Source organism: Phaseolus vulgaris, chromosome 7, assembly GCF_000499845.2.
Source record: "Phaseolus vulgaris cultivar G19833 chromosome 7, P. vulgaris v2.0, whole genome shotgun sequence".
In the NCBI taxonomy this organism is placed as follows: Eukaryota; Viridiplantae; Streptophyta; class Magnoliopsida; order Fabales; family Fabaceae; genus Phaseolus; species Phaseolus vulgaris.
In genome coordinates this window covers 36872615-36897421 of record NC_023753.2, presented here as the reverse complement: position 1 = coordinate 36897421, position 24807 = coordinate 36872615, and the positions used below count along the sequence as shown (strand labels likewise).

Here is a 24807-nt window from a genome sequence, read left to right as displayed (position 1 = left end):
CTTAATTATTTATTTGTTTGGAGGTGTTGGACCAAACTTATTATTTGTTGATAAAAAACTTCGTTAAAAATATGCAAATCAAAATGGTATTATGTAACTCTTACTAATATTTTAAATTTATTCACACAAACAAACACAATGTTTATGACCATAACTAATAATAGTTATAAAACAAACTACATATAACATTTACAAAACATAAATATTATTAATAATATTTATAAAGACTATTAATAATATTTATAAAGATATAAAGGGTAAAATATAATATATATATATATATATATATATATATATATAAAATAGGACATCACCTTTTATATATATGTATATGGTTCTAGATTAGTAAAAGTTTATTTGAAATGAGATAACATGTGTGCCTAAAAAGTGTCATGTGTGACACAATCACTTTTGTAACGATGACCACTAAAGTTATCACAAATGTAATAATACTTTTTTATTTATTGAAAAGGGTATTTTATTTAGTTGAAATAAAAACGAATAAGAGAGAAAAAACACAGCATGTTAAGAGACAGAGGTGAAAGACTCTGCTCTGAAACTTTGTTCAATGTTTGGACATTCGAATAGAGAATTCCAATTCCGGTAAAAGAAGGAATGTATAGTGATGCTGAACCCGAATCTGAATCTGACCGCAACAGAATGAGCGGTGATGAAGAAGAACAAGCTTCCTTCAAGAGCTTGGCCAAACAAACGGAGCAGAGTTATCAGTTACAGCTCGCACTCGCACTTCGTCTCTCTTCGCACTCCTCTTCTTCATCCGATCACTCTTCCTCTCCGGCTCAGGCATTATCTCACCGTTTTTGGGTATATTCCTTACCTTATCAAATTACCTTTTTCTGTTTCCATAAATAGGATCGTGTTTAGGTTTTTTAATGCCAAATTTTATTTCAATTCGTTTTAGTTTGTTACCTGGATTTTGGATTTTTAGGTTATGCAGTGGATAAATTTTGTATGTTTTTTTTTTGTAGAGCTTGGAATACTGAGGTGGAAACCCAAATTCACGGAATTTTTGAATATAAGATGAGAACAAAAATCATAATGTTTTAAAAGATTGGAGTAACATCAGTTTATATATATATATATATGTTTATTATTATTATTATTTAAGTAAATTGGTAGGTAGCTGAATTCAGAATATAGAGAGGGATAAGGAGAGAGAAGGGAGAAAGAAGACGGGAAGTGAGGGAGAGAAGAGAGGATGCGGAAAGAAAGTTGACTATTGTGTCTTTTGTGTTTAGTCAAAAGCTGTTGTAATTTATATACAGCTAGTTCAACCCAAATAACTGAAAATATGCAATCTCAGTTATAGGAAATAATTGATTTACCAAAGTGACCTTAATCTCCAAGACACATTACGTATATCACATAATTATAGAAAAGTTTATTTTATTTTATTTTTCTTTTAAATATGCTTATGGAGAATTTTACCCAAGCAGACCTAAGTTATGTTGATTTGACAAGTTTGTGTCTGTATAGTTCAATCCTCACTTGTGAGATTATACCATGTATTGATTCAGCTCAGCTTAGTTGAGTGTAGCCTGTTTCACAGTTATAAGTAATCTGGGTTTTGATAGTGTAAAGTAACTTTAGAATCATCCATGCATGTTTAAATTGAATGCTTAACTCATGGAGCTATAATTGTCATGTGCACATGTTCTGTGTTTAAGTATTAACCTTTTCTTCAACTGTAAATATATTGAGTGTCCATATGCTTTTGTATTGGTCAGGTGAATGGTTGTTTCCAATACTCTGACAAAATTCTAGATGGCTTTTACCTAATCCATGGAATGGATGCATACACATGGACTCTAAGTACTGATTTGCAGAATGTTGGTATTATTCCATCATTTGAATCACTCATGTCAGTTGAACCTGGTGATGACTCGTCAATTGTTGTGGTTGCTGTTGACAAATCTAGAGATCCTGGTCTGAGAGAACTGCAAAACAGGGTAGCAAGTCTTTCAAATAACTGGGTTACCACAAAAGATGCAACTGATCAGCTTGCAATTCTTGTTTGCAATAGGATGGGGTCAGTAAACTGTCTTCAATTTTTGATGAAATAAAAAGAATTGTTTTGGAAAGTCACATCTTCCTAATGTGTTTTGATTGTTTTCTAAAGGGGAGGGTCTTTAACCGAGGAAAATTTAGGTATACGCTGGAAGGAATGTACCCGACTTCTTAAAAGCTGCATGCACTCTGTCATTATTCCAGTTGGAAGCTTACCCATCGGCCTTTGTGTCCATCGAGCATTGCTGTTTAAAGTACAATTCATTATTTAATGCTTTGTTCACAATGATTTTCTTCTTACATTATTTTTAGTCCAATATCACTCTGATTAACATACATGTAGTTCTTTATTTTATTCTTTTCATTATTCCATCGTAAAGCAGACAACAAGTGAGAGTTTCTAAATGAGAATATTCTTTATTTTGCATACTAGTGAAGTTTGATTGTTGAATGTCCTAACAATTTAAATTGCAGGTGTTGGCTGACTTAATCAACCTACCATGCCGTATAGCTAAGGGCTGCAAGTATTGCAGAAAGGATATGGGAGCTTCATGCATAGTGCAATTTGGTTCTGACAGGTTTGTTGCATTAATTAAGTAATTAAAATTACACATGGTAAATTTGATAATGAATTTATGTTTTTTAATTATTTGCAACATTGAGAGGTAGGTAAGAAATGGTAGTGTTCTAGCCAAGAGACACGAGGATCCCTCTAGCCAGATCACTTAGTATGTTCTGTCTTGTCTTGGTTTTACCGGTTTTATATATAGCCAAGTATTTTCTTGGGCCTGTAATTCTATTCCTAAGGTTAAGGTTTGCATTCCTGATATATGTCTCATTTTATTGGTTATTTCCTTAATTTAACGATTATTTGGTTCTGATTACTTGTATTAATATTTATTAGATTGCTTTCAGATTTGTCCCAGATTACTTATTTATTCTAGCTTGATTGCGATAAAACCTATACTAGACAACAATACTCCAATTTATTTGTTGATATTCATATCTAATTATTCCTAATTAGTTTTAAACATTAAAACTTTTCTGGGTAGGTTGGAATCCTACCTATTACTACACAACCCCTCAAATAAGACTTATTCGGAATCCTACCTATCAATACACAACAATTGTTGTGTACGGAAAAATTATTCATGAACAATTAAGAACATTTATGTATTTTCTTTTTTACTTGACTTGGGTAGTGTTTTCGATTTTGTTTGTATCTTGATCTTTTATTTCTTTCACGAATTGCTTTAGTTGTGAGTTGTGTAAGTCCTCAATTTTTTTTGCGAATTGCTGTAGTCGTGGTTTGCGCAGATCTTTTAATTTGTTTTGCGAATTGCTTTAGTTGTGACTTGTGTAAGTCTCTCAAGTTCTTTAACGAATGGCTTTAGTTGTGGTTTGTGTAGATCTCTTAATTTCTACCGTGAATTGCTTTAGTCGTGGCTTGTATAGATCTCTTAATTTCTTTCGTGAATTGCTTTAGTTGTGACTTACCGTCGCAATGCCATCCCCTTTTAAACGGAAAATGGAATCTTATGCCTTCCTCCCATTTGGAATAGGAAGTTTTATGTTGATCGCTCTTACCCCGAGTTCATGAGTTAGGGTTCTTTCACTCTCAGAATAAGAATCCTTAGGACTCTCGACCCTTTTCTACATGTGTCGGGGACTTATTAGTTCTTGGGATTAGAATCCCTAGAGCACGTGTTGGCCCTTTTCTGTGTAGGGGACTTGTTAGTCCATAGTATCAAAATCCCTAGATCACTTGTTGGCCTTTTTCCTTGTGCGTGGGGGACTTGTTAGTACCTGGGATCAGAATCCCTTGAGCACTTGTTGGCCCTTTTCCTCGTGTATGACTTGTTAGTCCTGGGATCAGAATCCCTAGAGCACTTATTGGCCCTTTTCCTTGTGTGTGGCTTGTTAGTTTTGGGACCATAATCCCTAAAACACCTTGGCCCTGTAGCATGGAAGTCGTGATGGGGCGTCGTGGACAGGCCGCTGTAGGACATTATGGCTGACGTCAAGTGGTATGATCCCTTTTGGTTAGGTGAGCACCCTTACATTTGAATTTGTTTATTCTTTTAAAATTGAGTACGAAAAAGAATAAATTAGAAAGATACAAAAAAATGTATGCATATAGCACAATTTATCAAAATATTTTATTTATCATCTGATTGATTTTTTAAAATAGGTAATAATATACAATATATTTAATTTTACTAGCATAATGATATATATTTTTTATCTTTTAGAAATAAATAATTTTCACATCATTGATTAATCATAGAAAAATAATTAAGATATTTTTATGTAATGATTTTCCAAATCTATTTCATAATAAATGCCTATATTTAAACAAATTAAATACTAGATGAAGGGTACAAACATATATGGAGAAAAAAGTTTGAAATTTAAAAACCACATAACAAAACTCTTTCCATAAAGTTTTTTTTATCGAAATATTAATTATTTGCTATAACAATACAAATATGCTTAATAGAAAGAGTTGATATTATTGGAATTTTTACATTTTAAAACTAACATATTTAGTGTAAAAAAAACTCATGTTGGAGATATAAAGTTATTAAAAAAAAGTATATTGGCAAATATGATAAACCAAATGTCAACATTATTTATTTTAAAGAAAAACAAACCTAATGTGTAGATCACTGTCAGAAGATATAAAACATGTAAAATAAATGTATATATAAAAGATGAATAGGAGGACGATCTAGTTTCTAAAAGGATAACAGTTTAGTACTAATATATTGACAAAAACTTCTAACCAAAGGCAAATATATTAGGGATGGCAAAGTGGGACAGGTCGTGCGGTTCGACCTGTGGCCCACTAAGAAAAATGCAGGGTGGACTATCTATTCCAACCCGCTTTTGCGGTCCAAATGCGGGGTAGGCCAGCCCACATTGTCATCCCTAAAATATATCAATACATGTTAAAGTAGCATAGAGAAATAGAAAAAAGGAATCACAAAATCTTTGCCACCACGTGATATCGCAACCGCTACTTTGCCTCTCCATTAGGCGCACGAGTTTGCTCTTAAAAAGGGGCATCAATAAGTGTTAAATTGGACCTCACGGTGAGCGCAAAAAATGTTCTAGTCAAGAGATATGAGGATCCCTCTAGCTAGAGCACTCAGTATGTTCTATTTTGTCTTAGTTTTACCGGTCCTATTTATAGCCAAGTATTTTCTTGGGCTTGATTCAAATAAGAATGTTAAATGTCAAGACTGTTGACACTCCAATGGATTCCAACATTCTGAGGGAACCTCTTCCAGATTTTGAAAGGCACATACAATTGGTAGGGAAGTTGAATTGTTGTACTATGTTATCTGTCCAGATAGCTTGTTCATAGTAAGTGTAAGTGAGTAATTTCTTCAACACTCCATGTAAGGAACATTGGGACTCCGTGACTCACGTTGTTCGATACATCAAAGGAGCTCCAAGAAAGGGAATTTGTATGACTGGTAGACTAGTGTGGGATATTCTAGTGTAGAGTGGGCAAGCTCCCCAGTTGATAGAAGGTCCACCTATGGTTTTCGTATATATCTGTAGAAGATAACCTTGTCACTTGGAAAATCAAGAAGTAAAATGTTGTAGCCAGACTCACTGTGGAAGCATAGTATCGAGCTATGATTATAACTATTTGGGAGATTATATAGCAAAAACTTGCTTTAGGAACTAAAGTTTGGGAGGTTTTACCGTTATCACTTACATGTGATAAGCAAATCACCTGGCATGTTGCCTCAAATACAATACTCCATGAAATGATGAAGCATATTTAAGTCTCTTGTCACTTTGTCAAAGGGAAAGTTATGTTTGGGAAAATTTCTACGAGCTTTGTTAATTCTCATGATCAACTTACATATATATTGACTGTCAGTAATGGGTCCTCGGATTAACTACATATGTACGAAGCTTGGTCCACACGACTTATATGCTTTAGTTTGAAATGGTAGTGTTAGAATCTTGTAGATATGTTAAAATCTTATAGATATAGTAAATGATGGTATTAGGATTAATAATGATTTTATATTTATATTATTAACCTAAAATAGCATAACTGAATAATTTTTGTAATTTTGTTCTCTCTCCTATAAATTGAATAGCTCCACGGTGGACTTTTAAGGAAATTAGAGAAACACTTGCAAAAATTTAACCTAGTAATATTTTCTATTCCACCAAAAATCTAGTATTATATTTATTAGCATTTTCAAATGGGGGACTGAACTTGTCTACAAACTATGTGAAGGAAGGTTGTGTTTATGAATTTTGGTCAGGGTTTGGAAACTAATATTCATGATTTATCAGTTCAATGGTATTTTATGATGGTTTGTTTTTTGAAGTCTTAATTAAATATCAGGGTAACTAGAGGGAATCTTTTTTACCAATGTGTTTGATTGTTTTACTTTTTCTTATTATGTAGAAAATGTGTACGACATGGTTTTATTAGGTGAAACAAAAATAAGGTCAATTAACATAGAAATATTGTATACACCTCTCTAGGGAGTATATGATTGATTTAATTGGAAGGCCTGGGGCAGCATGTCAACCTGATTCTTCTCTGAATTCTGCATCTTCAATGTTGGTTGCTTCACCGCTATGTCATCCAAAGTTCAAGCCAGTTGAAACAGCTGAATATACAAAGACACTAGCTCAATTGTATTTCTTGGACAGTCAAGCACTGCATCTTGTATTTGATACTACACCAGGTTGTTTTCTTTGCACTCTAGATGCTTTTTTGTTAAAGAATATATTTACGATGTGAAATTACTCTTGAGAAAAAAAAAAATCTTTTACGTGCCTTGATACTGAAAATTACCAACTCTTCCTTCTTTTGATTGCCTGTGCTTTTACAGTTATATGACTAAATTTTTTACCTTAAATTTACCTTTGATTTTATGCGAAACATCGGTACCCTGCACAGAAGGCAAATTAATTAGACCATTTGTATATTCTCTTTTTCTTTTTAATGCATTTTTCTCTAGAAGCACATGATTTTGAAGCTGTGGGGTGCCAACCTATTTGGGATTGTATACAACATTACAATATATTGACTAAATTGAATAATTACTTTCCAAAAATGTGTATAAATTGATGTTAACTGGTAATCTGCCGTAATAGTTTTACGATTATTACATTTTTACAAATATAGTCAATGTGGCAATGTTACTATATAGTGTATGATAGTTTGTAGTTTTGTGGTTAAGGAGGAAATAATATAATCATATTTTTAGGATATAAAGGTTGTATGAGGAGTATGAAGAAATTAACATGGTTTCTGTCCACATGTTCATACAGCTCTAAAATTACTAATTTCCATCATGACAGGACCTGCTGTTAATCACAGTGACAGAATGGATCTACAGAGAACCGAAGATTTGGGTGCAAATTATGCTGGTGGAAACAGGAATCTGTTTGCTTTGAGTAAGAATGGACTGTTTTTCTTATCCCAAATGAAAAGTAGAGAAAGAGCGGAACCATGTTTTTCTCAAAGAGCATATCATACATGATAAGAACAGACTGATATATGTGGACTAGGAAAAATGTTTTTAATAATTAAGTTCAAAATGCTCTGTATGCTCTATTTTTATTTATAGTGGCATTGGATTATCCACATTTGATATTCTTATGCAGTTCCTGGTGCAGAGGAATATGAGTATTTCAATGAAGTAGACCAGCCAGTATTGGAATATCCAAGTCATGAAGTTGATCTTGACGAGGAGGATCTGGATATTCCTTGGAGTGAACTTATTTTGAAGGAGAACATTGGGACAGGTTTTATATTTTAATCATCACGCATGATTTATACACTGAAAATTTACTGATTCTGCCAAAGCTATCATTTATTTTTGAGAAAATCTATCCTGAAACAATGAAATAAGGACAATGATAATTGTTTTTCAGGGTCATTTGGAACTGTCCTTCGTGCAGATTGGCGTGGTTCCGTAAGCATTTTTTCTTTGATTCTTTGCATATTCATTTGTCCACATTTTAATGATGATAGTATTCCTGCTAATTCTAATGAATTTTTTATGGTTAGAGAAAATTAAAAATGGGAGTGCAGCTTGATTGAATGTGTCCATAAAAAGAAAGAAAACCTACTTACCAACATGATCATCATTAATATCATGCTCATTCCCTTTGTTTTCATGGTCTCATTTCTTTGTTCGATAAGGTTATGGTTTACAATCTATAGAAATTAAATTCTAGATAATATTCAACTTATATAAGTGGAGCTTTTCTCCTCAAATCATTCAAGAGTCAGTCCCATGAAACAGAAAACAAACAGGAAAGATAAATCAGAAAAAAGGTTCAAGGAAGTAGTTCAAACTCATTCTTAGGCATAGGCTTTCTTCAATACAAAAAATGCTCAGATACTCTATCATATTTTATCCACTCCCATGATTTCTTTCATCATTACATGAGTGGTTCTCCAATTATCAACGTCTCAAAGCACCTTAAATAAGCTTTTATGGTGCGATTAGCTAAACTTAGTTTGACCATCAATTCGTAGATGATTAGCTAACCTTAGGCTAGATTTTTCTGTGAAAAGAATTGGACTCAGTTTATATTTCTAAATTGTAATAAATGTATACTATATGTTACATTCATAAACAACGAACCTAGGAAAGTGAGTGGATATAGTAATTTCTAGAAATTATAACAATTCCTAACTATCACTGACTTATGAAAATGCAGTCTCTATTCGAGACTACTGGGTTGAAAACCCCTGCAATGTCACCACTTTTACAAATGCAGAAGTCTCTTTTGCTGAATTAGGGTGACGTAGGGGGGTGAAGTGAACTTAGTTAACAACCGAGTAGCACGGAATCCAAAGAGGATGGTGCAACCTTGTGGAATTGATTGTTTGTGATAATACCACAGGCATACTCTGTCCATGTTAGCCCAATAAGCATTTACAGGTTTATACCTTTAGGCAGAAGGCTAAATTTTGGACATATTGTGGTTAGTAAAGATGAGAAAGGATAACTAGTCATGAAGAGAGAGAATATGCGTCTGACATAAATAGCATTGTATTGGTGAGAGAGAACACAGCTTTTGAGTTTAGATAAACTCCATAATAAGCACTAATAGAAGAAAGAAACAAAAAGCAAAATAAGTCAATCTTAAATTAAATAATGTTATGTAACTCTACTTTTGGAGATTTTATACGAGAGCTTGTATTAAAGTTAGCATGCATTAGTTGATTTTAACATACAGGAGAGAATTGGAGAAGTTTGATCCATTTTACTTTCTAATTTTCATAATGAACAAGTATTCATTGAGAAGTTTATTCATACATGACCTTTCTCATTTTTCTTTGGAATCTTGTTGAGCCAAAGGAGTGATTGTTGATAGGGAGCAGATATTGCTCTTATATTTTTGTACCTTGTTTGTTTTCACAATTCTTCATTCTGTTAAGAAGTTATGTTCTTTTCCAACATATTTCTCCACTCGTTCACTCCCTTTTATCAAATTTCCATCCTTGTCCCTGGAAGGGAGCAAGTATTATTGCTTTTATATTTTCGTACTTTCTGTTTTCACAATTCTTCATTCTGTTAACATTTTCCCTTCCTTTTCGACTTATTCCTCCATCTGTTCACTCCCTTCTTTCACCAAATTTCCATCCTTGCCTCTTGTTTCTTCTTCGTTTCATACTCCAGAAACCCTTTAATATTGAGATCCCACATTGAACACAAATATGGTCACATAAAGGCCTGGACAGTGCTTGCCTCATGAAGTAGATTTTGGCGCCAAAATTCAAGATGGTATACAAACCTATCATAGATTTGATATTGGGTCACCCTTAACTATCCAAAACTTTTCCTTCCCATATGGCTTTCCTAGTGCAATAAGAAACAAAAACAATTGCTACAATTTTTGTGCTTCATATATCCAATCCAATGACAAATTAAAGCAAAGATAATACAACACACAATCCTATTCCACTCTTAGAAAAGATCCAAAACTTTTAGAAATCTTGGAAAAACTGATTTGAATGATTTCTCTTGAAATTAATTCAGACCAGGAGCGTAAAACAACTTATTTAAACTCCAATCAGTTGGTCCAAGCATTTAATGCAAGAGTCAAAACAGTTTAAAACATTTAAAACTGATTAAAGCCACTTAACAAAATTCTGTTAAGGTTTTCAAAAAAACAATGGATTAGTTGAAAGGAATAGAAAGAAATAGAAAGAATGTATTTCTGATGTGTCTTACAAATGTGATTACAGTCTCTATTTATAGACTGTTTTACAATCTACTTAAGGAAGGAAATAATAGGTAATAAAAGACAATTATAATGGTTGTTTAAAGCTGTACAAATCAAATAAAATCAAATCACTAACAAATCTCTCCTAATAAATATAAATGGAATCTGCACTTAATTACAGCATAATTCTCCTGATTATGCAACACTCCCCCTCAAGTTGGTGAATGTATATCTATCATTCCCAACTTGCAAGTAAGATCTTCGAATTGTTTTGTGGGAAGTCCTTTAGTAAACATATCTGCCAATTGTAGTCTTGACGGGATGTACTCCGTGGCTATAAGACCATCATCCAACTTCTCCTTAATAAAGTGTCGGTCTATCTCTACATGCTTTGTTCGATCATGTTGAACCGGATTGTGTGCAATACTGATAGCAGACTTATTATCACACGCCAAGCCCATAGGAGCTTCATATTTTATTTTAAGGTCATCAAGTATGATCTTCACCCATAATAGTTCACACACCCCTTGAGCCATGGCTCTAAATTCTGCCTCTGCACTTGATCTTGCAACTACATTTTGCTTCTTGCTCCTCCATGTCACCAGATTTCCACCCAAGAACATGCAGTAGCCTGTGGTGGATCTCCTATCAACAATCGATCCTGCATAGTCAGCATCAGTATATACTTTCATGGATAAGTTTTCCCCTTTTTTGAATAACAATCCTTTTCCTGGGGAGGCTTTTAAGTACTGAAGAATTCTATCTACTGCCTGTGAGTGTCTTTCCCTTGGATCATGCATAAATTGGCTAACCACACTAACTGCATAGGCTATGTCTGGCCTAGTGTGTGATAGATAAATGAGTTTCCCCACAAGTCTTTGATATTGTGTCTTCTCCACTTTTGGGTTTTCCTCATCATTCCCAATCCTATGATTTTGCTCTATTGGCACTCCAGTGGGCTTACAACCCAACTTACCAGTCTCTTTGAGAAGATCAAGGATGTATTTTCTTTGAGAAATAAAGATGCCCTGTCTTGAGTAAGCAACTTCTATCCCAAGAAAGTACTTCAGCTTCCCAAGATCCTTCATCTCAAATTGAGCAGCTAGTCTCTCCTTCAAATTTTGTTTTTCAATCTCATCATCACCTGTAATAATCATATCATCTACATAGACCAAAAGTAGAGTGAGTTTACCATTCTGAGAATGTTTTATAAACAGAGTATGGTCACCTTGGCTTTGTCGGTACCCCAAAGATACCATAGCTTGAGTAAACCTTCCAAACCAAGCACGAGGTGATTGTTTAAGACCATACAAGGCCTTCTTAAGTCTGCACACCTTATTTTCTTCATTAACATTACCATAACCCGGTGGAATCTCCATGTATACTTCTTCCTCCAAGCATCCATGCAAGAAGGCATTCTTAACATCAAACTGATGCATCTCCCAATCAAAGTGCGCTGCCAAGGAGAGAATAATTCTGACTGTATTCATTTTTGCTACTGGAGCAAAAGTTTCCTCATAATCGATCCCATAGGTTTGAGTGTACCCTTTTGCAACTAACCTTGCTTTATATCGATCCAACGTGCCATTAGACTGATACTTCACTGTGTATATCCACCGACAACCCACTGCCTTCTTATCCTTTGGTCTCTCTACAATCTCCCAAGTCTCATTCTTTTCTAATGCCTTCATTTCTTCATTCATGGCTCGAACCCAGTTCTCATCCTCTAAGGCTTCTTGTACTGATGTAGGGATTCTAATAGAATCAATAGCTGAAAGAAAACTCTGGTGCTGCATAGAACGTTTTTCTGTAGACACAAATTGAGATATAGGATATTTGGCAGAAGATCTTTTTTCTTTTCTCAAGGCAATAGGTAAATCATCTAGGTTAGTTTTATTTAAAGTGTCCTCAAGGGTCTCATAGGTATGGGTTCTTACCTCCGGTTCGGACAATTGAAGTTGCTGTTCGATCAGGACGGGTTCTTGTTGCCTTCGTTGGTATTGTTTCCCAAAGTATCTGTCCTCATTATTCTTCTCTGGTAATGATGTTGGCATAGGGTCTTTGTCATTCTCCTTAAGAACGGAATTCTGCAACAAAGGAAAAGGTGGCAACTCAAGGTCCTCAGCTTCTTGAATACTCTCCCCCTGAAGCTGAGAACTAGGAAAGAAAGACTCTGTTTCATGGAAGTTGACATCTTTGGAAATATAAACTTTACGACTTTGAGGATGATAACATTTGTACCCCTTTTTGTTGGGGGCATAACCAATGAAGACACATTTGATGGCACGAGGATCTAACTTACCTCGATACGGGCTATGAACATGTACAAAAGCTGGACAACCAAAGACACGACTCTGAAGACTAGTTAACATGGGAATAAAAGGATAGAATATGGTCATAAGTTGAATAGGAGTAACACCCTCTAGAACCCGAGAAGGTAATCTATTAATTAAATAAGTGGCAGTCAGGACGGCTTCCCCCCAGTAAGATTTTGGAACAGACATTTGGAAAAGTAAAGCTCTAGTTACCTCAAGGAGATGACGATTTTTTCTTTCAGCAACCCCATTTTGTTGAGGAGTGTCCACACAGGTTAATTCATGAACAACTCCATTTTCCTGAAGAAACTTTGAAAGGTTCTGGTTGACATATTCTCGTCCATTATCAGAACGTAATCTCTTAATTGGACTTTCAAATTGTGTTTGAACCATTTTGTAAAAATTTACAAACAAGTGAAAAACTTCAGACTTATCTTTCATAAGGAATATCCAGGTAACGCGAGTACAATCATCAATAAATGAAACAAACCATTTTGCACCCGAGATATTAGGAATAGATGAAGGTCCCCATACATCAGAATGAATAAGATCAAAAGGTTTTGAACTTCTATTATTATTCGAAGGAAAAGTTGTTCTATGGTGTTTAGCAAACTGACAAACATCACAATGAAAAGACTCAACCGATAATTTTGTAAATAAAACAGGAAATAAGGATTTTAGGGTACTAAAAGGAGGATGTCCAAGACGTCTGTGTTGAAGCCATATTTGAGAAGATGACCAAGATTCAGTGCCTTGCTGAAGACTAGAAGTGTGTGCCTGTAGTTTAGCACATTTTTTAGTTTCTTCCTGTTGTAAGTAATATAACCCGCCCTGCTCTTTAGCAAGTCCAATTGTCTTCCCCGTGGCAAGATCCTGAAAAACACAATGGGAAGGAAAAAATGTCACTGCACAATTTAAATCTTGGGTAATCTTATGAATTGACAAGAGGTTATTAGATAGGTTGGGAACATGAAGCACATTTTTTAAAGGGAAGGAAGGTTGAAGGTGGATATTACCACGACCAGTAATGGGGGTATTGGAACCATTAGCTACAGTAATATGTTGGTTATAAGACAAGACATTGTAGGATGAAAAATAAGAGGAATGAGGTGTCATATGATCAGTAGCACCAGAGTCTATAATCCAGATATTCTCAGTACCAGAAGCATTAAAGGATAAGAAACTAGAACTCTTACCACTCATGGTTAAAGAACAAGAGCTAGTCTTACTAAGAGAGTTCATGAGAGCTCGTAAACGTTCCAACTCTTCTTTGCTGAGTGAGGGGACCTCCTCTGCTATTTGAGGGAAAGGTAAGGTCGTACTTTCAGAGTCAGATGATGCTTGATTAGCATGCCTTTGTATGGTACCTTTGAATCCTCCAATACGTTCCAAGACCTTCTCCTTTCCATGAAGTTTGAAGCATCTTTCCTTAGTATGACCTGTCTTTTTACAATAACTGCACCAACGATCTTCACGATTAGCCTTTGTGGGAGGCTTTCCAAATGAAGGAAATGAACCTTTTATAGGTCCCTTGCCAGTCGCCATAGCTGAACTATCACCAGAGTTGTTAGTACTTAGAGCTGAACTATCAACGGAGTTGCCCCCATCCAACATTACTAACCTCCGAGTTTCTTCCCCTCGTACAATGTGAAAAACCTCTGAGAGAGAAGGGAAATTTTCCTTTCCCAAAATCTGAATCCTAATTGGATCAAATTCAGGGTTTAATCCAGAAAGAAATTTAAATATGCGTACCTTTTCAAGAAATTGTGTTAGTGCAATACAGTCATCTGTGCACTTCATCTTCAAATTTTGATATTGATCTAATTCGATCCATAAACCATTCAACATACCATAGTAGTTTGTTACTGAAAGGCTCCCTTGGCTGGTATGAAAGATCTTGTTTTCTATCTCGTACCATGCTGCAGTATCTTTTTTCATGGAGTATGTTTGACAAAGGTTTTCCCAAATCTCCTTAGCAGTGGAGAAGAACATACAATTTCGGCTAATCTCTGGCGTCATAGAATTCCATAACCAGGTCATGATAAGAGAGTCTTCATCGTCCCAGTCTTCATATTTCGAATCAGTTTTGGCTGGAGGGTTCCCTTCTAGGTGACTCAATTTCTTCCTTCCTTTGAGAGTAGCACGAACCAACTGGGCCCATTGCAGGTAGTTGTTTCCATCGAGACGATAACTGCTTTGCAACATCGGCAAATCATTGGAGCTAAGAGAGGTTGTGTTGTTAGTTGCCATTGGTAAGAGTTGACCGAAATACGACAAAACTGGAGGTGATTTTTGTTTGAAAAAAAATGCTGAAAAAAAAATTCCAGCAGCAGCGGTCAACGGCGGAGGTCGGCGTCGGAGGTCGGCACGTCGGTTACGTCGGTCGGCACGTCTGTCAGCGGCGGTCGGCAGCGGCGGTCGGCTACGTCGGTCGGCAGCGGAGGTCGGCTACGTCGGTCGGCAGCGGAGGTCGGCTACGTCGGTCAACGTCGGGCAGCAGCGGAGGTCGGCTACGTCTGTCGGCAGCAGAGGTCGGCGTCGGAGGTCGGCAGCGGAGGTAGAGGTCGGCTACAGAGGTCGGCAGCGAGGTAGAGGTCGGCTGCAGAGGTCGGCAGCGGAGGTTGGCAGCGGTAGTATTTGCAGCAATAAAGGCTGCCTAGAAAAGTATTTGCAGCAATGAAGGCTGCCAAAAAATTGTAGAAACAGAGTCTCCCAGATCAGGAGCTCTGATACCAAGTTGAAAGGAATAGAAAGAAATAGAAAGAATGTATTTCTGATGTGTCTTACAAATGTGATTACAGTCTCTATTTATAGACTGTTTTACAATCTACTTAAGGAAGGAAATAATAGGTAATAAAAGACAATTATAATGGTTGTTTAAAGCTGTACAAATCAAATAAAATCAAATCACTAACAAATCTCTCCTAATAAATATAAATGGAATCTGCACTTAATTACAGCATAATTCTCCTGATTATGCAACAGGATTGAAAACACGAAACAATTGATTGAATTTGTTTGACAGCAAACAACCAAAGTCAGGCTTTTTCAAATCCTTTTCGAAATACACTAAATGTAAAATAACTGATTGAATCGAAATTTCAAGAGGTTGATTTTTCACTTGAAAACACATTTTTTGCAAAAGGATTAAAATCAAACAACCTTGGATCCTCAATTAGAGTGGATTAACAAATTCAAATACACCTAGACACACACTCACAATCAGCAGCCATAGTCTTCATGCATTCCACTTGGATTTGGAGTCATCAAAGCACCTTGTTCAACACAAATGTCATCAATTTGAGACCCATCAAGAGACTTAGCAAGCATGTTAGTTAGTTGGTCATTGGAGCTGACAAAGTCAATAATGACAAAGTCATAAATCCATTTGATGTAAGTGTTTGAAGATGATGTGTTGAGGAATTGGCTACACATCACATGGTAGTGGTTGGCCATGAGTCAAGTAGTGTAGTGGTTGCCGGAGAAGGGAAGTTTCAAAAGTAAGGTCATGTTAGAGGTCCAAGGACGCAGCGGCTGTTGGAAAGCAAAATATGTTTGGAGGACTTGGTTATTGTTGAAGAGCAAAAATACTCAAAGAGCGTGGTGGCTATGTCCTGAAGAGGAAATATGCTTAGAGCACAATGGAGTGAACAAAATGTGGCAGCTGGTATTGTTTACCCAACAGAGAAAGTCAGAGTGATGAACTCAGGGTCATGTCTAGGGAAAAATGGCAACAGTATGGCTCTGATATCAATTGAAAGAATTACTAGTAATTTTGTGTTTTGTACACATGAACATTCTTATTTATAATAAAGAGAAATACAATAATAAGGAACAAAATCAATACCTAATAATGTGAAATATGTGGTTAGATATTTCCCTATTTAATGTAATCAAAAGCATATCTCTAACAATATTCAGTGAACACTGTAGATATGGGAAAAGGAAAGTTTAGTATAAAGTCATGGGAATTCCTCACTTCATGAGCTACTTTTTGGAGTTGCGTTAAGCTTCGTCCAAATTAAAGAACTCTACCCATTTTTTTTTCTGCTTCTTTCCTCTCTTTTTATGTGTGAATCAATCACAATCCAATCACTAAAAAACTATCTAATGTCTTAGGATGTTGCTGTCAAGATTCTTAAAGTGCAAGGTTTTGATCCTGGGCGATTTGAAGAATTTCTAAAGGAGGTATCCGTCATTACTGTTTTTAATATGTATTTTCATGTTCATTTATATATTTTCGAATGGGGTTGAGGAATAACTTTACATTAGTTTTGTACATATATTTTTTTTTGTCCTCGTGGATTGCTATTCATTCCCGGTTTATTTCATAGGTCTCACTCATGAAGCGCCTTCGGCATCCAAATATTGTACTCTTGATGGGTGCAGTTATTCAACCCCCAAAGTTATCAATAGTAACCGAGTATTTATCTAGGTACAAAAATTTCCTTTAAAGTGTGCTCCTTGCTTATGTTTATAATTGGAAATTATTTGGGCTGAGTGTGATGTTCGTATGGTAATTATGAATTGCAGAGGCAGTTTGTATGAACTTCTGCACATGCCCAATGTTGGATCATCACTTAGTGAGAGGCGTCGCTTGAGTATGGCTTATGATGTGGTATAACTTTGATGATTAAAGCTGTTATTAGTTTAACTATTTATGTCTTTTTAGTTAGGTATCATGCAAACTGAAATGTTCATGTTTGTCTAGGCAAGCGGAATGAATTATCTTCATCAAATGAGACCTCCCATTGTTCACAGAGATTTGAAGTCTCCAAATCTTTTGGTTGATGATTCATACACTGTTAAGGTAACTGTTTACTCTGTTGGAGTATCTGAAAAATATGTCATCATATTATTTTGTACCGTAAAATATGTTAATCTTACATGATATCATAGGAATATTTTCATATTTCATTCATACCATGCTTATTTAGTTAGGATTGGGAGTTTATCATCTTTTAACAATATATAATGGGAAACTCCCATCCTGTGTACAAAATTCATATTCATATTCACTATTTTAGAATTAATATAAACAGGGTTAGTTCTGTCTTGTGCTCCGTGTCACATCTTATCATCACATCAAACCTATATCAATTTCACATCATTCAGTCTATATTCACCTTTCTTTCTCCTCTATCTAAATGTCCTATATTTTCAACATGGTATCAAAGCAATGACATCCTTTATGACCTAGCGAGAAAAAGCAGAAATTCTCTTTTTATATATAAAATAAAATAAAGAAAGGACTCTCCCTGATATTATACCTCTCCTTTGCTCTTTCTGCCTATAAATTATTAGCCAAATTTAAGCATGTCTAGCCATGAAAGTTGATGGCTGCTAGGGTTATGTTAATTGTTCCCCATTTTGCAGAACCTAATTATTTATGCTTAACAGTGCCTGGATTGCTATTACCTGCTGTATCAACAACCCCACCACTATCAAAAGTGAATGATTTTGCTTAGGCTAGCAATTTCCCATGCAGCCATTCACTGACGGCTCATATGTACATTTATGGATTTATATGAGCATGCGGATAATTGTGCATTGATGTTTAAAATATTTAATTCAGGTATGTGACTTTGGTCTTTCACGCACAAAGGCAAACACATTTCTTTCGTCTAAAACCGCAGCCGGGACTGTAAGTTCATTTTATTAGCTGAATCATTCATGTGTCAGATTTTGTTAAATTTTTCTTAAGTACAATTGTTTGATGATTTGACATTATTTATTCCTTTTTTTATTCTTTCTGGACATGACAGCCTGAATGGATGGCACCCGAAGTCATCAGAGGTGAACTGTCAAACGAAAAATGTGATGTATTCAGCTTTGGTGTAATTTTGTGGGAACTAGTGACCCTGCAACAACCATGGAGACATTTAAATCCTTCACAGGTTATTTGCTTTACCCCAGTGCTCCTGATTTAGTTAATTTCTAGAATACTGGATACGGTAGATAGAATAAAAGAATACTCTCAGCAGCTTGATCTATCCTCAAACACACATACAAAGCGTGTCCAAATTCCAATACAGGACACTAGCCATGTCCTGGTCTTCATGTTGGAGTTGGTGTTTCATAGGTACAGATTCTACTATTTGGACAGGTCCAAAAGTCTTTGCCTTTGATTTGGATCTATTGCATAAAAATAGACATTTCCCTAATTACTTGAAATAACTTTTAGTACAATTCTCTCCTATAGGTTGGTATATATATTAGGATATCTCACATGGGCTAGGATATGGTGCAAAATAATAAGACATGGGGAATCATCCCCCCTGGTTAACTTTTGAGATTAAGTTTACTGCTGCAAATTTCCTAATCAAGTGTCCATCCTTGGGCCCAAGGAGGAAGGGTGTTATGATGTCTCACATTAACTAGACATCTGGCCAAATTGTTAGAATATGATGTCCATTTTTAATGTAGTTTCAAGACCCTATTCAGTTCTAATGTTGGATCACTTGCATACGTCTAGTCCTACAAATTTCATGTCCATTTGATGTTATAAGGCTTGGTTTGTTGTAATAGGCTTCCCCTAGCAGAATTAAAAATTGTAAAATGGTTTAATAGAAACAGAGATAAGGTTTAGACAGAGACAGAAGAACAGTAAGAAATTTCAGGAAGAGGATAAGTGAATTCTCACTGGAACAGTAGAATCTTATTCTCTCTTAAGGGTATATTGGCTGATTAACCGCTTTTTTTTTTTCTTAAGCAAATATGACTTTCTTATTGGCCTTGTTTCTGGAGATTCCCTGGCACAGATGTTGATAACTTGAGCAGCTTTGTTCCAATGAAATTCTATTTTTTCTTTGTTGTCTTTTGTTTTGTATATTTCTTAGGTGGATGGATTCCTTATCTTACCCTCTGGTTGTAACTTTTTTGTCTTCATCTTATTAAAGTCTTCTTTTAGAATAAAATTGTTATTCTTGAGCACCATATCACTCAGTTAAAACTATAGACTGAGGCTGTTAGCTGTTTCAATTGAGGATTTTCCTGGGTTATTTTTCCAGTTTCCTCTATTTGCATTATGTTTTATAATATACATAAAGTGTCTTTTAGTTTGATATGAGACTGCCATCTTTTTAATAGAAATGAGAGTACTAAGGCATCACTATTGTTTGCCATTAGTGTAGGTTGTTGCGGCTGTTGGTTTTATGGACAAAAGGCTAGATATTCCAAGGCATGTGAATCCTGAAGTGGCTGCCTTGATTGAGCTCTCTTGGGCCACGTAAGTAGATTAAATAAATAATTTTGATTTCTTCTTTTTATATACATGAAAACATTGGTTCATGGATGGTTGTTTCTCCTATGATCAGGGTAATAGCTCAGGCTAAACAAAGTACTTATGAAGTAATTACAAACTACCCATCAACAATGGCCGTGCTAGTTGTAGATTTTACTGAAATAATGTGTCTAATCCATATACTATTGATTTATGATAAAGGAATAAATGATGTAATAAAGGGTACATGGAAAGTGAATCAATAAAGAACCCCTAACTTATAGTTTTACACGTTTCTGTATTTACAATCTTATTATATATTTACGAACCCCCTCAAGCTAGAGGTGACATTTTAAAGCAGGGTATAGCCACTGTCAACTGGTCTAAAATATGGGCTTCCAAAGCTGAAGGTGGCCTTAAGGTTACAAATCTCCATACTGAGAATAATGCTTACCTCCTGAAACTTGCCTGGAATTTTTCTTAAAGCAAAGAACCTTGGACTCTTCTGCTAGATTTCTATTCTAGATACCAGAAGATTCTTATATATCGCTCTTTTATTTGGTCTGGGATTAAGGATGCATTAGTTTGCTGCCTAGGAACTCTATTTTTAGGGGAATAGTGTAGGCTTGAGTTGTCAAGTGTTTGGGACATGCGTTGTCCTTGAAATCACAGTTGGGCAACAATATCTCAAGTGTATGTAGTTTGTTGTCCCTGTCAATTTTTTGCAAAGAATCAATGAGATGTTGGTAAGAGTTGACAAAATGTGAGAAAGAGCTGACAAAGGTCATGACAGAAAAATTGAAAAAAAGTTGGATTGGAGGGAATGGGTTGCTGAAGTCACAAGAATGCAGTGGAGGTGCTGACAGGTGGATCTAGTCGGAAGAGTCTCACACTGGTCTTGGTATAGGCACACAAGCTGGAGAAAGGCAGTATGTGGAGGCATGTCTGGCTGTGCGGTGGTCACTAAAGGAGGGTGGTCTAGATCCAGGGGTTGCACTAGAGAAAGGTGGTGGTGGCAACTGAGGTTGCAGCGTTGTGGGTACTGTTCTCTCTAAAAAAGAAGGTTGGAGTGGAAGGCTTGTGTCAGTAACCTAAAACACTGATAACATATAGGTTTTACTGAAATAATGTCTCTAATCCAGACACTATTTATCCTTATTTTTAATCTAGGAGTAAATAATGAAATTAATGACGAGGAAAGTGAATAAAAAAAGGATCCCTACTTTCTAGCTTTACATGTTTCTATATTTACAGTAATCTACTCATATCTTTAACAGTAGGATTTGAACTCAAACCAGTAATTAGCTTGATTTGTACTTACTACTTGTACCAACCAACGTTGGTCAATTAGTTTTAATTCTTTGTTCAACAGATTCTGACACTTTTCCTGTTACCTTGCCTTTAGTGTTGAATCTGAAATATATAGTATGAGATTCTCCTTCACAATCATTCTATTTACTATCTGTTGGTGCTGTAGGGAACCCTGGAGACGGCCTTCTTTCTCCTATATTATGAAATGTTTACAGCAAATAATTGCTGATGCTAGAGGGTGAACAAGTTCCACTCCTCATACTGATAATTTTCATCTTAAATACTGACGAAAAACAGCAATATTGAACAAGAAAATAAATGGCATTGCAATTTATTCAGGTCAGGTGCTTCCTAATTCGAATAATATATTTGTTGCAATTTGTTATTTTTTTTATGTGCAGTATAATACATGTCCAATCTCAAATTCAAAATCATTTATGAACATAATTTGCACTAAATATGCAAATGGATTGAATCCTTTGTGATTTTTCTGGACTCAAATTTTTAAATGCTTCCCTGTGGTTTTGACTTATTTATTTAAGAGAAACTAGGGTAACACTAAAGCAAGCTTAGAGGGAGTCAGTAATGACATCTAGTTGAGACTTTATTACTAATGGTCCTCTACTAGTTCCTTTTGTGTCAAACTAAAAGGACTTGAGCACATGGGGGTAGTCTGACCCAAAAGATTAGTTTATTAAGTGAGAATGACTAAAGCTTAAGTTCCACATTTAAGTAGTTTATTCTATACTTGATATGAGACTTAACATTGTCTCTTCTTTTTGCGACGATCATCCCTAGCAGTTCCTGTTTTTACTTTATCAACACTGAATTCCTGATAGTCTTTTTTTCTAACTACTTCACTTATCTATCTGTATTTGGTTTACACTTTAATCTAGTCTTAGGTAGGCTATTCCATAGTTTGAATCCTTATGAAAGCACTAATTGAGACTTTAGCACACAAGAGCCTTATCCAAAATATTAGTCCGTTATATGAGATAATCCTATCACGTGTGATAATTTATTCTACTCGATATAAGACATGATAAAACGGCAATTAAACAATAGTAACAATAACCTTCAATTTTCAAAATGAAATGAAAAAGAGTGTATTAATCTCACTTTAGGATGAAAGGAGATTCCCACATATCGGAATAAGAAAAGGAAATATCAGGAAATACTCCAGGAACCCACAAATCCTATCCAAGCCTGCAACCAAATTCCTAATTGATCCTTCTCCTCCCCCATCACCACCCCACCAACACACACATGCACCATTTCCCTCCTAGTAACCTTCAACTCCTTAAGGGGCGTTTGGTATAAAGGGAAATTTTAGTTTTCCTAAAATCTGTAGCTGGAAATATTATTTGCCCATGTTTGGTTTGTTTTAAAATTCCCAGGAAGGTTTGCTAGTTAAGCTTCCCGTGAAATTGTTCTCTTAAGAGAGGTGAGAATCTAACTTTTGTAAGTTGAATACTTCAATAACAATAGTGAATATATTAAATCATTTAACATGAAATATAAAATTTATAATATAAATATCACTCTTTAATTCCAAAAAGAGTTATATAAAGATATTTAGGAATATTTTTTTACAAACCAAACAGATTTTAGTCATTCTTAGGATTCAATGATTCTCGGGTATGAAATACTTTGCCTTGTACCAAGCGTTCCCTTAGTATCACGGTTAACCTGTTGAACCTTTAGTATTTCCTTATTATTGGGCTCAGCGGTCTCATCAGAACTACTAATACAAACATGTTTGCCGTGATTAGATATTTAAGAAATTCTGACAGTCGGGGCAATGACACTGCAGAAATATCTGAAGATTTTCTGTTAGAAATGTTGTGAGTAGGGAAATGAGTTGTGTGTATAATTATGGTAATTGCTGCAATAGTTTTTATGCACTGTAATTATAAATAAGAGGCTCTTCTGTGTAATTGAGACATGAATTTCACAAGTTTCTTGCTAGTACTCTTGCTTAAAACAGCCTAAATGAGAGGTAATCCCAATCTTGAATACTCAAACTACCCCTACACTGCTTTAGTTATGCTAAAAATATATACCTGAAATGTGCTTATAGTATATCAGATTGATGATTTGTGTGTATGTTTGGTTTGACAGGACCTTGCTGAAGAATTAAATATACCATTTTAAAGTAACCTGTCATTTTTTGTTGTATATGATGTTTATATAAGAATACTCAGATTGTCATCTATACTACTATTTGCTTCGGGTGCATCTATAATAATAGTATGACACTGGGACTCTAATTTATACATACAAGTAATTATTTTTATCTTTTAAAAACATAATGATGTGTTCTTTTCCCATCGTTGTTATTAGACCGGGAAGCATATTTGTACATAAGAGCCCACTCAGAGCAACACTGCACTTTCCCCAAACCATGTATGTACATATCATCATCATCATCATGGCTCTTTCTTCCTCCTCTCCCATTGTTTATTCATGCACTTCCATGGAGTATAGGAAAAATTTAAATTGCTCATGGATCAAATTTTCAAATTTTACAATTTGGAAAAGTATTATAGATTTTGTAGTGTGGAAATATATTCCGGATAACGCAATCTGTAATTCATTTTTTGATCCAAAAATGTTTGAAAATGCATTTTGATAAACACATTCTTGTAATAACCATTTGAGATATTCTTCAGGACAATTACGGCAGAAACATCTAACACCAAAGTGAGTCATAATATATATATATATATATATATATATATATATATATTAATATTATGACTTAATATCTTTTTATTTTCCTTTATTTTTAAACCCTTCTCTCCAAATATATCATTTGTGTGAAAAACACTATTTTGTTAGTGAAACAAAACTTTCATACATTATAAGTAATTTATACAAGAATATTAACTTCACATATGAGTTTGATTGATGTATGAAAATGAGGGAGTAAGAAAGAAAAAAAGAAAAGAAGGAAGAGGAAGATAGGTGAAAAGTAAAGGGAGATAAGTAAAATGTTTAAGAGTGATTTGATTAATATGGTAGAATTTTTTTTAATTGATTTCTTAATTAAATCACTACATCACACTTGTCTTAAAAAAATTGATTTAATATTGAGAAAAATGGTTATACCTATTATCTGCATTGGGTTAAATCATTACTCTCCTTAAAATAAATGTTAGATAATAAAAAAGGTAATTATAAATTAAAAACTAGAATTTAAAAAAAATATTTAATAGAATCTAAAATAAAATTTTACTCATTTTATAAGAACTTAAAATAATAATACAATTTTAGAAAGATAAAAAAAAAAAATTCTACAAACAATAATCAATATTTGTTACTTTTATCAATTATATATATATATATATATATATATATATTAGTTTAACTTACATAAAAGTTACCTTTTTATATAAAAATATTAACAATTAAATATTTATTTAGTAAAAGTTAGACAAAAATTACTAATCAAATTTTGTGATGGAACTTATTACAAGATTCAAATTAACACCGCTAAATTAACAATATTACTAAAAAATTGTTAAATAAAAATTATTTTTAAAAAACAAAATAATTAATTATTATATTAATTAAATTATAAACTATTTATAAATTAAAAAATTATTTATATCTAAATTAATTTATATTATTTGTATAAATTTATAACATAATTTTTAAATCGATATTTAATTGTTAATTATAAAAGTTTTATTATTAATT

General features: G+C 34.5%; 1 protein-coding gene across 4 annotated transcripts; it reads left to right on the top strand.

The window, feature by feature from the left end:
* Positions 1 to 466: 466 nt before the first annotated feature.
* LOC137830493 (serine/threonine-protein kinase CTR1-like) lies at positions 467 to 23534 on the top strand. Of its 4 annotated transcripts, none has more exons than XM_068637879.1 (17): positions 467 to 825; positions 1749 to 2050; positions 2141 to 2282; positions 2503 to 2606; positions 6550 to 6755; positions 7375 to 7470; positions 7681 to 7821; positions 7951 to 7991; positions 16692 to 16760; positions 16907 to 17007; positions 17106 to 17190; positions 17284 to 17382; positions 18148 to 18216; positions 18338 to 18469; positions 19706 to 19800; positions 21272 to 21444; positions 23227 to 23433. In XM_068637879.1, the coding sequence occupies exons 1-16, from the start codon at positions 616 to 618 to the stop codon at positions 21345 to 21347; spliced, it is 1968 nt and encodes a 655-aa protein (XP_068493980.1). In that variant the 5' UTR covers positions 467 to 615; the 3' UTR covers positions 21348 to 21444; positions 23227 to 23433. The 4 variants fall into 4 exon arrangements, with proteins under 4 accessions (XP_068493980.1, XP_068493981.1, XP_068493982.1 ...); XM_068637880.1 differs by lacking the exon at positions 23227 to 23433 and adding an exon at positions 23449 to 23534 and having other exon boundaries at positions 472 to 825; XM_068637881.1 differs by having other exon boundaries at positions 472 to 825; positions 7693 to 7821.
* The last annotated feature ends 1273 nt before the right edge of the window (positions 23535 to 24807 follow it).